This window comes from Octopus bimaculoides, chromosome 1 (genome assembly GCF_001194135.2).
Source record: "Octopus bimaculoides isolate UCB-OBI-ISO-001 chromosome 1, ASM119413v2, whole genome shotgun sequence".
NCBI classification, from domain to species: Eukaryota; Metazoa; Mollusca; class Cephalopoda; order Octopoda; family Octopodidae; genus Octopus; species Octopus bimaculoides.
This window is the reverse complement of record NC_068981.1, coordinates 152,913,239-152,925,262: the sequence shown is the minus strand read 5'-3', so window position 1 is coordinate 152,925,262 and position 12,024 is coordinate 152,913,239. Positions and strand designations below refer to the sequence as shown.

The following is a 12,024-nucleotide window of genomic DNA, read 5'->3' as shown; positions in this document are numbered from 1 at the left end:
ATATATATGTATATGCATATATATGATGGGCTTCTTTCAGTTTCCATCTACCAAATCCACTCACAAGGTTTTGGCCGGCCCAAGGCTATAGTAGAAGACACTTGCCCAAAGTGCCACGCAGTGGGACTGAACCCGCAAACATGTGATTGGTAAGCAAGCTACTTACCACACAGCCACTCCTGCGTCTGAAAATTTTTTCTTCTAGATATTGAACCATTGGATCAATTATTAGGTAAGTATATCTCTACATTGTATGTATTCGAATTGAATTGTATTTGGGCATAACAATTTTAATTTTTTTTGAAATGTTCCAAACTTTTGGCTACGGCTGTAGATGGCTATTTTAATTTAATACTACCTCAGTTACATATGCTACATTCTAGAAGGCTTTTTGTAAATAAAAGCATAAAAGTAGGGTACTGTAATTTATGGGTTAAGTCAGAGAGGTAGGAGCAGAGATCATGACTTTTCCAAAGAGCTTTCAAGACTGGTCAGAGGAAGCTGTAATTCATGGTTTGCTGCAGTAGGAAGTAATATAGCAAAATACTGGGCTATTCTCAGACCCAGATTTGATTATTTGTTGTAACAGAGTGGACTTTGTTAAAGGCAGTGAGGGAAAGGTGAGTTGGTGGTGTGCATGTAGGCAACCCACAAGTGTAATATTCAACATCGAATGTATAGTTTGGAAAACTGACAGTGTGTATACAGAAATTAATTATTAAATGCAATACAAGGGGAAACTGACAACTGATATACATACATAAGCGTGTGCGCGCACACACACACACAGATGTAAATGATAATGATGATATATATATATATATATACCTGAGATGTGACTTTGTATTTAATCAGATGCCTCAAGAGAGTGGGATCATGACGTGAAAGGACGTTCTCAATCATTCCAAGAATATTAATTGGAGGATTAGGGAAATATTCAAACCAATGAGCACACCAGTTAACTTGAAAATAAAGAAATTAATAACAATAAATATTATTCTTAAGGAAATTACATTAATTTTAAACTTTGTTCTGCAAACGTAAAATACACAGAAAAGAGAATGTGGCGGTAGCAGGTGTGTGTGTGTGCGTGGCTCTGTGGTTCGTGGTTCTTCGATTTGCTAGAAATAGAAGCCAATGCTTCTTCAAATCACACTTGAATATCTTAAAGTAATTTTAAAGTTACTAATTCTATAATTATTGATTTATTTTGTTGTACAATTTCTTACAGCTTTTTAAAATATTTTTTTTTATATAATATTATAATAGAAATTGAATGGATGTCAATAATGCATTATTGGTATTTATTTTATCAAAGCCAAACAGATGAAAGTCAAAGTTAGTCCCAGGGAACTTGAATACGGAATTGAAAAGTTTAAAATAATTGCTGTAAAACATTTTGTCTAGTGCTTAGCTTAAGTCTCTCTGTAAGTGACTTGTTTTAGTATTTTTCTTTTTTTATGTCTTAATTAGAGGATAAAAGGTAATATCCATGACCCTTTTTAGGGCCTCCAAGACCAACAGGAAGAAGCTAACTTCAGAGCAGAGAGGTCAGAATGCTTCAAATATTGTGGATTCCATAAAAGGCTCCTGATAAAATGGCAGAAAAACAATGGATATATTAATGAAATAAATCAATATTATAAATATCTTAACCTTGGCTTCAATAATTTATGCAGTCTTTTGCTACAGAGAGAACCCTCACCTATTGACAGGATGTCTGGTTAAGTCTACTGTCAAGGTGTAAAACCTTAAAGTAAAGAATTAGTTATTACAATCAATACAATCATATGATGGTTTCATTATAAACAGTTTTTGGAAATAAAGAAATAATTATTTAACAAAGATTATCAGAGAAAAGTATTAACTTACTGATGAAGGTGGCAACTATCTCAAAACAACATAAATGATTTTGGTGAAACACTTTTAGGAATGGAAACACCAGAGCAGGTAAATATTTGGTTTCAGCTAAAATTGGAGACCAATGAGCTAAAGCTGACAGAACCCTACAAAGAAACAAAAGTTACACTATAGCCAATTCATTAGCATTGGCATAAATTAGATTTTAAAGCTCAAATGTAGACCTAGGCATGGATGTGTGGATAAGACATTCACTACTTAACCACAATGTGGCACTTACACAAATGTCTTCAACTATAACTGGCAGTCTGTTGGTTATGGTGACAAGGGTTCCAGCTGATCCGATCAATGGAACAGCCAACTCATTAAATTAACGTGCAACTGGCTGAGCACTCCACAAACATGTGTACCCTTCAAGTAGTTCTCAGGGAAATTCAGCATGACACAATGTGACAAGGCTGGCCCTTTGAAATACAGGTACTACTCATTTTTGCCAACTGAGTGAACAGGAGCAATGTAAAATAAAGTGTCTTGCTGAAGAACAAAATGTACCACTTGGAATCAAACTCATGACTTTAGGATCATAAGATGAATACCCAAACCACTAGGCTATTTGCCTTCATTTTGACTATAACCCTGGATTTACCAGTGTTTTGTGAGCGAAACTTAGTAGATGGAAACTATAAAGGAAGTTGTTGCATGCATGTGTGTGTGTGTGTGCATTTGTGTATATGTTTGTCTTGACATTGACACAAATTGGGCTGTAGTGGTATTGTTTACAATCCACATGAACAGAAGGTCAGCTTGGAGGTTCAATGTATATAACTGTAGAATAAAAACACCTTACTTTATGACAAGGTTTGTTTTGTAAGCTTTTCTTCTGTTTTAAAATATACATTACAAAATGAAAATTGATAAACATAGGAAGAATGAAAAATTTAGAAGTTGTGTAGAAAACCATAACAGAGTCATGGAAATGGATATTAAAATTAAAACTGAGTTTATAAGACTATCAACATTTGTTTAAGCCACAGTTGTTTTAATGGCTTCAGACATAGAAATAGCAGCCATGACAGGTTACAGTTCTTAAGGGATTTAGTCAATCATATCAACCCCAGTACTTATACACACTAATACAAACACTGAATGGCTAAGTTACCGTTTTTGATATAATACCATTTATAACACGAGTGGAATATAACCTCCCTACACATACACACACACACACACATATATCATCATCATCATCATCATTATCATTTTAATGTCCATTTTTCCATGCTGGCATGGGTCAACTAGAGTTTTATTAAGGCAGATTTTCTCTAGCTGGATGACTGAAATAGTTCATGTTTTTTCAAATACAAAAATGTTTAAAGGTACAAGAATATTACCTCTGCAATAATCTAAACAGTCTTTGACTCTTGACTGGATAATACTCTTGCAATGTGATAAATGATGAGTGGTTCCCTTTGTCAACAAGAGCAGCATAAGCTGTGTGGTTCTCAGGCAATTTCAACAATGATCTCCAGATGAAAAATCTGTATAAAACAACATGACAAAAGTTTGTAACCTAATGAACATTATCAAAAGTAGAAATTAAAATGTTAATTTAAGATATCAGGGAATGAGATCAAATTTTATACAGGGAGTTGTTATAGATAGTAAAACACAAAGAAAGGTTTAATTTCGATTTTAGATTTCTGTTAAGACTGTAAGGTTAAGAAGTTCTTTTGAAACTATGTAGTTTTAGGTTCAATCCTATCATCGTGACACCTTGGGTGTCTCCTGTCATAGCCTTGAGTCAACCAAAGCTTTATAAGTGAAATGTGATAGATGGAAACTATGTGGAAGTCAGTTGGAGGAGCCATTCTTGTTGCTGAGTAGCAGACTTAATCCATCATTGAATTTAGAGTCACCACCTTGCTTTTGGATGCCTTTAATAGAGATCACTGTTACAAGCAGTTAGGCCAAGTCTCTGGTGTGAAGACAACTTTTTCACTTCCTCCTTCTTGTCTCAGGTACCCCATCAAAGGTTATGAGCACTGCACTTCTGACTAAAACAAAAACTAATATACACTGCTGGATTTAGCAGGAAATTGCATAAATATATAATGTTTATCTAAAGTTTGATTACTCTTCAATCAAATATTCCAAATCTCTAACCTGTATTTCTCAGGATACTCTCCATGTCCTTTTAGTATACGGTACAGCCGATCTTTATCAATACTTTCATCCAAATCCTTGTCCTGTAGAAGAAAGGAAAACACAACTGATGAGAACACAATAAAGTCTGGCTAGTCTAAGAAAATCATTTCCCAAGTCTTTTTGAGCTTCTACCTATTTCATGGCTTCTGTTTCTTATTGTTTATGTCAGTAGCTGGTTAGTATTTTTATATATATATTTATATGTTTATTTTTACATCCATCAGTAGGAAGCATTATCAAATAGCTTGAGAGACAGCTAGAGGATAGGTATGCTTGGCTTAAAGCGAAATATAAAGGAAGAGATTTGTGCAGGTCCTGCAATGTGAAGAACAAAGGTATAAGGTGTTCAAGATTGCAAGACGATGTGTGAGAAAAATCTGAGATATCAAAAAATGAGAAATGTATTTGGATGATGAAGACATACTCACCATCAGTATAGAAGACAAGAAAGTCATACAGAAGTATTATCATAAAAGGCTGATGTTATAAAATGTGGAGAACGCATACAATATACAAGGGCTACTTCATGCTCACCCTATAAAGGACAGGCAATTTAAGTTGACAGTAGCATGTTAGATAAAGCAATTAAGGGCATGAAAAGAGGGGAAGCTGTGGGTCTAGATAGTTGTAAAGATGCTCAAAATATTTCATGAGGTAGGATACATGATTAGCATCTGGATAATTAGTCAAACTGTACAGGAAGGTGTTATACCCAATGACTGATGCAGTAGTGCCATTGTAAACTGCTACAAAGGCAAAGGAGATAATGCCTTAGAGAGATGAAATTATTAAGGAATCAAACAACTGGATCAAGTTATGAAGGTCACAGAGAGCTTTTGTTACCCAGGAGATATAATTAGCAAGGAAAGTAGTTGCTCCAAAAATATAATAACTATGGTAAGAATACAACAAAATTTTAGAGGGCCACTACTGCTGTTGCTAGTAACAAAGATAATTTCCCTCAGAGTAAAGAGTAGATTGTATGATGCTTGTTTTAGAACGGCAATGCTCATGGTAGTGAGACATGGGCTTTGAATGCAGAGGACTTGAGAAGGCTGGAAAGAAAGGAAACTTATATGTTTTGTTGAATCATCAGTACATATTGTAAAGCTGAGTTTTTGAGTGTGTGTGTGTGTGTGTGTTGCATCTATAGAAATCCACACCTTACAAGAGAGCAATTTGGGAGTTGCACCAATGGATTCCTCATGGTCGAAAATGCCCGGAATCGGCCATTTGTTTTTCTTTTTGTTACTTCCTAACACATGAATTTTTGCATTAAAAATAATTTTAAACCATAATTTCTAACAATTTTCAAGTCGGAGCCATCTGCAAACATGAGTTAAGTCCCTTTCTAGTGTACAATAAGCTACAAGCCATGATGCTGTTGTTATTTCTCTGGTCAGCAAATTTTTCACAGTATAATGGATTTGAAGACATGTGTAATAAGAACCCTTTCATTAATTTCTACTTCTGTGAACCTGTACCCAAAAATCACTCATTATATTTTTAAACAATGAAACATTCAACTTGCTGTGTAATTGAAAGTGAAATATTCTTTAGAAGCCTTTACAGAACTCACCTCTGAAGAATCAGAAGATGGCTTATCACTACTTTTATAGCTGCTTTTGATGAATTCCTCAAAAGATTTTGTTTTTCTGACTGCTTTTACAACAGGTGGAGGAGGCTAGAAAATGATTAAAGAATAGTTAAGATTAGCAGTAAAGTTAAATACAAGTCCACCAATTACACTAATCAAAGCAAACTTCAGTACTATGAAAAGGAAAAGACAGATTCTGGAAGATAGAAATAAACACAATAAAGCAGTCCTACAGGAGTATTTTATCTTTTAGCTTTTACTTATTTCAGTCATTACCCAGTGGCCATGCTGGGGCACCACCTCGAAGAATTTTAGTTGAACCAATTGACCCCAATACATTTACTTTTTTGAGCTTGGTACTTATTCTATCAGTCTCTATTGCCAAACTGCTCAAGGAAATAAACACACCGCTTGTCAAGTGGTGGAGGGGGAGAAACACAGACAGAAACAGAAACACACACACACACACACACACAAAATGGGCTTTTATCAGTTTACGCCAACCAAATCCACTCACAAGGCTTTGGTCAGCCCAAGCCTATAAAAGAAGACATTTGTCCAAGGTGCCATGCTGTGGGACTGAACCTGGAATCACATGGTCAGAAAGTAAACTTCTGACAACACAGCCACTCCTGCACCTATGAAGTGCTATAACAAACCATTATCATCATTATTATTTAGGTGGTGAGTTGGCAGAATTGTTAGTACATAATACAAAATGCTTAGCAGCTTTTCTTCTGGCACTTTATATTTTGAGATCAAATCCTACCGTAGTCAACTTTGCTTTTCATCTTTACAGGGTCAATAAAATAAGGCACCAGAGAAATACTAGGACTAATGTAATCAACTAACCCCATCACCCTAAAATTACTAGACTTGTGCCAAAATTAGAAAAAAATATTATTATTATTATTATTTCTCACATACAGAGCAGTGGGTTGGCAGAATAGTTAAATCATCAGACAAAATGCCTTGCTGTATTTGCTGTGGCTCTTTACATTGTGAAATAAAATCCTGCTGAGGTCAACTTTGCCCTTCATCAAGCATTGGAGTCAATGTGGTTCATCAAAATCCTTCTACCTTGGCCTCAAAACTACTGGCCTTGTATCTGAGTTAGAAACAATTATTTCACACATATGAGCACATGTCCGTGTAATTAAAAAAGTTTGTTTCAAAATCACTTCATTCCAGAATGGATCTCACAGAACAAAATCTTGAACAGGTGTCTCTATCATAGATTCAAGTTAAAACAAGCCTTACAAACCTACTCAAAATTGGATATATGGAAATTGTGTGGAAGCTTGTTGGACAGGGTGTATTTTTAATTCATAGGCTTAGCTAAACTATACACAGTGTCATGCTGATTCTGCCTGAGCTTTATGTTTAGAGAATAAATGCCTGTGAAATACTCAGCCACCTAAACTATAAATCAATTAATTGGTGATCATGTTGACTGAAGTATAAGTGCATAGCTGTGTGAGTTAGACTCACTATAACATGCATGTGACAATGGGAGAACTTCAAAGTGGTTACTTAACTTACTAGAAACTGCAGCAAAATTACCCTTAAATCACACCCTACCATCTTAAATAAAGAAGGATATATTGAACAATGCAATCCTTAATATTAAAAGATGGAGTTGGGTCATGACTTAGGTGCATGTTACAATAAACACAGCTGCTGTAGCAAACAATTCTTGTCTGTCAATGATATAAGAGTGCTTTTATGCATCATGAGTCTTTATGAGAACAGTGCAATATTCTGTGTTCTAACACAACCTCCACATCAAATTGGAGATCAAGATTACCACTTGAGATTATCATATCCCTTGTTAAAGAGGATTGGCCTGCAAGAGTCCTGTGCTACTGCCACGTAAAAAACACTTGTGTTGGTGCCAGGCAAAAAGCACTCCTGCTGGTGCCAGGTAAAAAGAATTCGTGCTGGTGCCATGCAAAAAGCACTCATGCTGGTGCCAGGTAAAAAGCACATGTGTTAGTGCCAGGTGAAAAAAAAAACTCATGCAGGTGCCAGGTAAAATCACTAATGCTGGTGCTAGGTAAGAAGCACCCATGCTGGTGCCAGGAAAAAAAAAAAAGGTGCTGGTGCCAAGTGAAAAAAACTCATGCTGGTGCCAGGTAATGAGCACTCCTGCTAGTGCCAGGTAAAAAAAGCATTTGTGCTGGTGCCAGGTAACAAGACTTATGCTGGTACCACATAAAAGCGCTTGTGCTGGTGGCATGTTAAAAGCACTCGGCACACACTGAGAAATGGTAGGTTTTAGGAAGGGCGTCCAGTCAAAGAAACCAAGTCAAATCAAACTGGAATGTGGTGCAGCTCTGTGGCTTGCCAGTTCCGGTCAAAGTGACCAACCAATGCCAGCATGGAAAATAGACCTTAAAAGATGATGATGATGATAGTTAAGGCTGACATGGGATTAAGCAATAATCATCCCAAATTAGCAAATAGATATAAATGTAAATATCTTAGAAACTGGAATCCAAATAGCATACCTTATTCAGTTCTGAAGTGAGAGCTGGGAGACTGTAAATGTTCATATTACCAGAATCCATTAAACCAATTAAATGTTTCCCCATAAGACTACTTGAAATACTGTGTATTCGGTATTCGATGGTACCAATATCAAAGAGCAGTTTACATGAGTGAATATCCATGAATCTTGCAATACCATCTTGACACAAGGCACCAAGTATCTGAAAGAAAAAACAGAAAATTATAAATTATAGTTAGTGAATGATTACTATCAGTTCAGTTTTGATTTTGTTTTTGATGCTCTTGTAAGAGGAGAAAGGGAATGAGAAGTCAGGTGTATAGGATAGATGATGCAATAGAGTAATTAACAGTAACCCATGTGCTGCTCAGATAACTATCTAGATGCAATTGATAGTTGATGTTTAACATCTAGATCAGAGAACCTCAATGTGGTTGCTCAACCTGTTAAAAATAATAGCAAAATATCCTGCAACGCACACTTTACTGCCTTAAATAAAGGGTACACTGGATAATGCTGTACAAAACAAAACTCTACAAAGACAAGATAGGCATGGCTGGAATGCCTTTGATTATAGGTCAGCTTCATCAGTGTTGATTTAAGACTAGACAACTCAAGTATAAAGAAGTAGATTTAACAATGAAGAGAAGACAACATGTCTAAGCTACAATGGTGCACTGTGCACAGTTAACCATTGAATGTTGAACTGAGCAGTATGGGCCTCAACTAAGTAGAAATATGGTACATCCAGAACACTAGATCTGTGGGCCACACCGAGTAATTTGGCCTCTTATTTGCATACTGTGGGCCTGCCTTATCAGAAGGAACTTAGGGTTACACAATACTACAACAAAAACAACATGACTTTAATCTTCAGAAAGAATTTGTTCTTACCTTATTTGATCCTTTATCAAAACTGTCTGAGAGAAAAACAAGCTGTTTCACAATGGTAACTTTGCCGGGCAGCTCTATCACCCGAAATAAGGTGTGTGTGTCCAAGGCAAACAGGCTTATAAATCTCGAGTGGCCTGCAGCGGCCAGTGTACGACCGCTCCTGGAGAAGTGTAAAGAAATAGTGAGCTATTATATTTAAAGAAAATAAACATTTTTCCTGATTTGTTATACAAGCATTCAAGTCTCACTGTCATACAAGAATAAATGTGCGGTTGAAATGTTCATTCATTATTTAAGGTGGTGAGCTGGAGAAATTGTTAGCATGTCAGACAAAATGTTTAGCAGCATTTCTTCTGCCACTTTACAATCTGAATTAAAATCCTACCGAGGTTAACTTAGCCTTTCATCTTTTTCGATTTGATAAAACAAAGTACCACTTCAATATTGGGGTTGATGTAATCAGCTTCATAAAATTTCAGGCCTTCTGCTTATATTAGAATAGATTATTCAAGGGGATAGCTGGTAGAATTGTAAACATATGAAGAAAAATGCTTAGCAACATTTTTGCTGGCTCTTATATTCTGAGTTCAAATCCTGCCATGGTCAACATTGCCGTTCATCCTTTTGGAGTTAATAAAATAAAATGACAGAGAAGTACTGGGGTCAATGTAATTAACTAACTTCTTCCCACTAAAATTGTTAGTCTTGTGACAAAATTAGAAAAAAATTTTCAAGAATACTAATTGTGTTAAGTGGGAATTAAAATTAGATTGTAACCTCAGTTTGTCTAGAATTTGCCCAAAGTGCCACAAAATAGGACTGAACCCAAAACTACATGACTGGAAAGCAAGATTTTTAACCACACAGCCACTCCTGAACCTATGATATTCAAAATGACTTCTTTTTGCAAAATTAACAGTTTCTTACCGTGTGGAAGCAAGTGTTTTGTATTTTGTCTTTTTACCAGATGGAATCGGCAGTTCAAATTTGCAACTAAGTGTTTCTAGATCCCAACCAAATATTGAATCATCTTTGAAACAGGTAATGATAATATTACTCAAAGGGAGAAAGAATACCTGAAAGAAAAATTAAGTATTAAATGAAAGACAATTAAAAGAATGTGTAAGAAAGTATTATGTTTTAGGATATTTTTTGCAAATAAACCAACATATAAATTATCAACATCATCATGATCCTCATCATTTAATGTCCATTCTCTAAGAGCTGGCAAGCCAGAGGGCTATGCCAAGTTCTATTATCAGTTTTGGCAAAGTTTCTACAGCTGGATGCCCTTCCTAACACCAACCACTTTACAGAGTACACTGGGTGTTTTTCAGATGACACCAATACTGATATTAAATAAAATGCTAAACACTTATGGTATGCAAATTAGTAGCTCCAGCATTCTGTAACTATCGGATGTGTGGAGTATGTAAACAGATTGACTGCTTGTTCCTCTGAAATTGATGAGAACCCAATAAGATTCAAAAATTAATTAAGGCTGTTCATCATTTCTTTTCAATCTACAGAAAGCTGTCTAAATTTACCCTTATATATATATATATATATAAAAGGCAAGCAGAGTTAGCAATTGGAATAACTCTCTAAGGGATAAGAATATCCATTCTTACTACTGGTATCCTACAGTCACATAGATTGGGCTGTGGTGGGGAATTACTTTCTGGTGGAATAATGCTAAGTCGATTAAGATTAATAGGGTTATTATGGTTCCGAGTGTTCCCTTTACTAAATTTGGAGTGGTTATGGGGTTTATTATTTTTATTCTTACTATTACTGATATTGTTATTGTTGCTTCTATCTAAATAGAAAATGTCTAGTTTTTTATTATTTAGAGAGGAAATGATGCTGGCTAAGCTAAGCATGAGACTATAACCTATCTTTATTACTTTAGTATTAATAAGTTTCGAATACCTGCTATTCTTATCAAAGTGTTTATTTATAGTGTTAAATATTAGCTTAGCTAAGTCGGTCTTTATTAGCATTGCATATGGGAGTATGAGCCAGTTAATGTCTCTCGCTTTACCGGTTATCTTACTGAAGACACATGTTTATAGCTGTTAGAGAGATATGTGTGGTGTATATGTTTATTACCATTAGTTTTATTATCTAGGTTATGTGCATTAATACTGCCATTAGTAGTGCTAGGACTCAGTTTCTGCAGATAATATTTTAAGTTATTACTGTTGTCTTTGTGATTAGTGGATTTATTGGCATCCTTCATACCTCGTCTAACTCACCTCGCTATTTTATTTATTGTATTTCTATTATTATTATAATAGTTCTTCTAAGTGTTGCTATTATTTATACACCTTAGTGCCCCTAAAATAAGAGATAACCCACAAATTATTTCTCTAAATTATTTGCTAGTTTACTCTTTTGCGCATTGACTTCAGGCTTCACACTGCAAAATAGTACGATTCTAATATATTGAGCCTTCTGGCCTTATCTCAAGGCCCTGTTCTTTCCTTTTCCCCTCTTTCCTTCTTTTATTTTATGTATTTGTTTTCACTCTGATGAAGCTCCATGTACCAGACTGAATTGCTGTAAAGATGATGAATATTATTTTTGGAATTTTCTTTGTAGGTACCGACTAACATTGGCAGCTGAAACGGCCATAAGAAATGCTAAGATTTGTATTAAAAAATAATTAGCTGATATTGGTCAATCTGTTGTTGATCAAAAGTTTCCTCCATTTTCAGCTTATTTTAAATTTATATCATCATCATCATCATCATCGTTTAACGTCCGCTTTCCATGCTAGCATGGGTTGGACGATTTGACTGAGGACTGGTGAAACAGGATGGCAACACCAGGCTCCAGTCTGATTTGGCAGAGTTTCTACAGCTGGATGCCCTTCCTAACGCCAACCACTCAGAGAGTGTAGTGGGTGCTTTTACATGTCACCCGCACGAAAACGGCCACGCTCGAAATGGTGTCT

At 35.5% G+C, this 12,024-nt stretch overlaps 1 protein-coding gene across 1 annotated transcript in view; it reads right to left on the bottom strand.

The window, feature by feature from the left end:
* The window catches only part of LOC106875832 (TBC1 domain family member 31), a 46,957-nt gene that overhangs the window by 17,781 nt on the left and 17,152 nt on the right, over positions 1-12,024 (bottom strand). Inside the window, exons 5-12 of the mRNA XM_014924117.2 lie at positions 9,993-10,141; positions 9,066-9,225; positions 8,173-8,373; positions 5,645-5,749; positions 4,024-4,106; positions 3,252-3,398; positions 1,873-2,006; positions 829-962 (exon numbers count right to left, since the gene is read on the bottom strand). Of these exons, the coding sequence (XP_014779603.1) occupies positions 829-962; positions 1,873-2,006; positions 3,252-3,398; positions 4,024-4,106; positions 5,645-5,749; positions 8,173-8,373; positions 9,066-9,225; positions 9,993-10,141 (1,113 nt within the window). The remainder of the gene's footprint in view (positions 1-828; positions 963-1,872; positions 2,007-3,251; positions 3,399-4,023; positions 4,107-5,644; positions 5,750-8,172; positions 8,374-9,065; positions 9,226-9,992; positions 10,142-12,024) is intronic.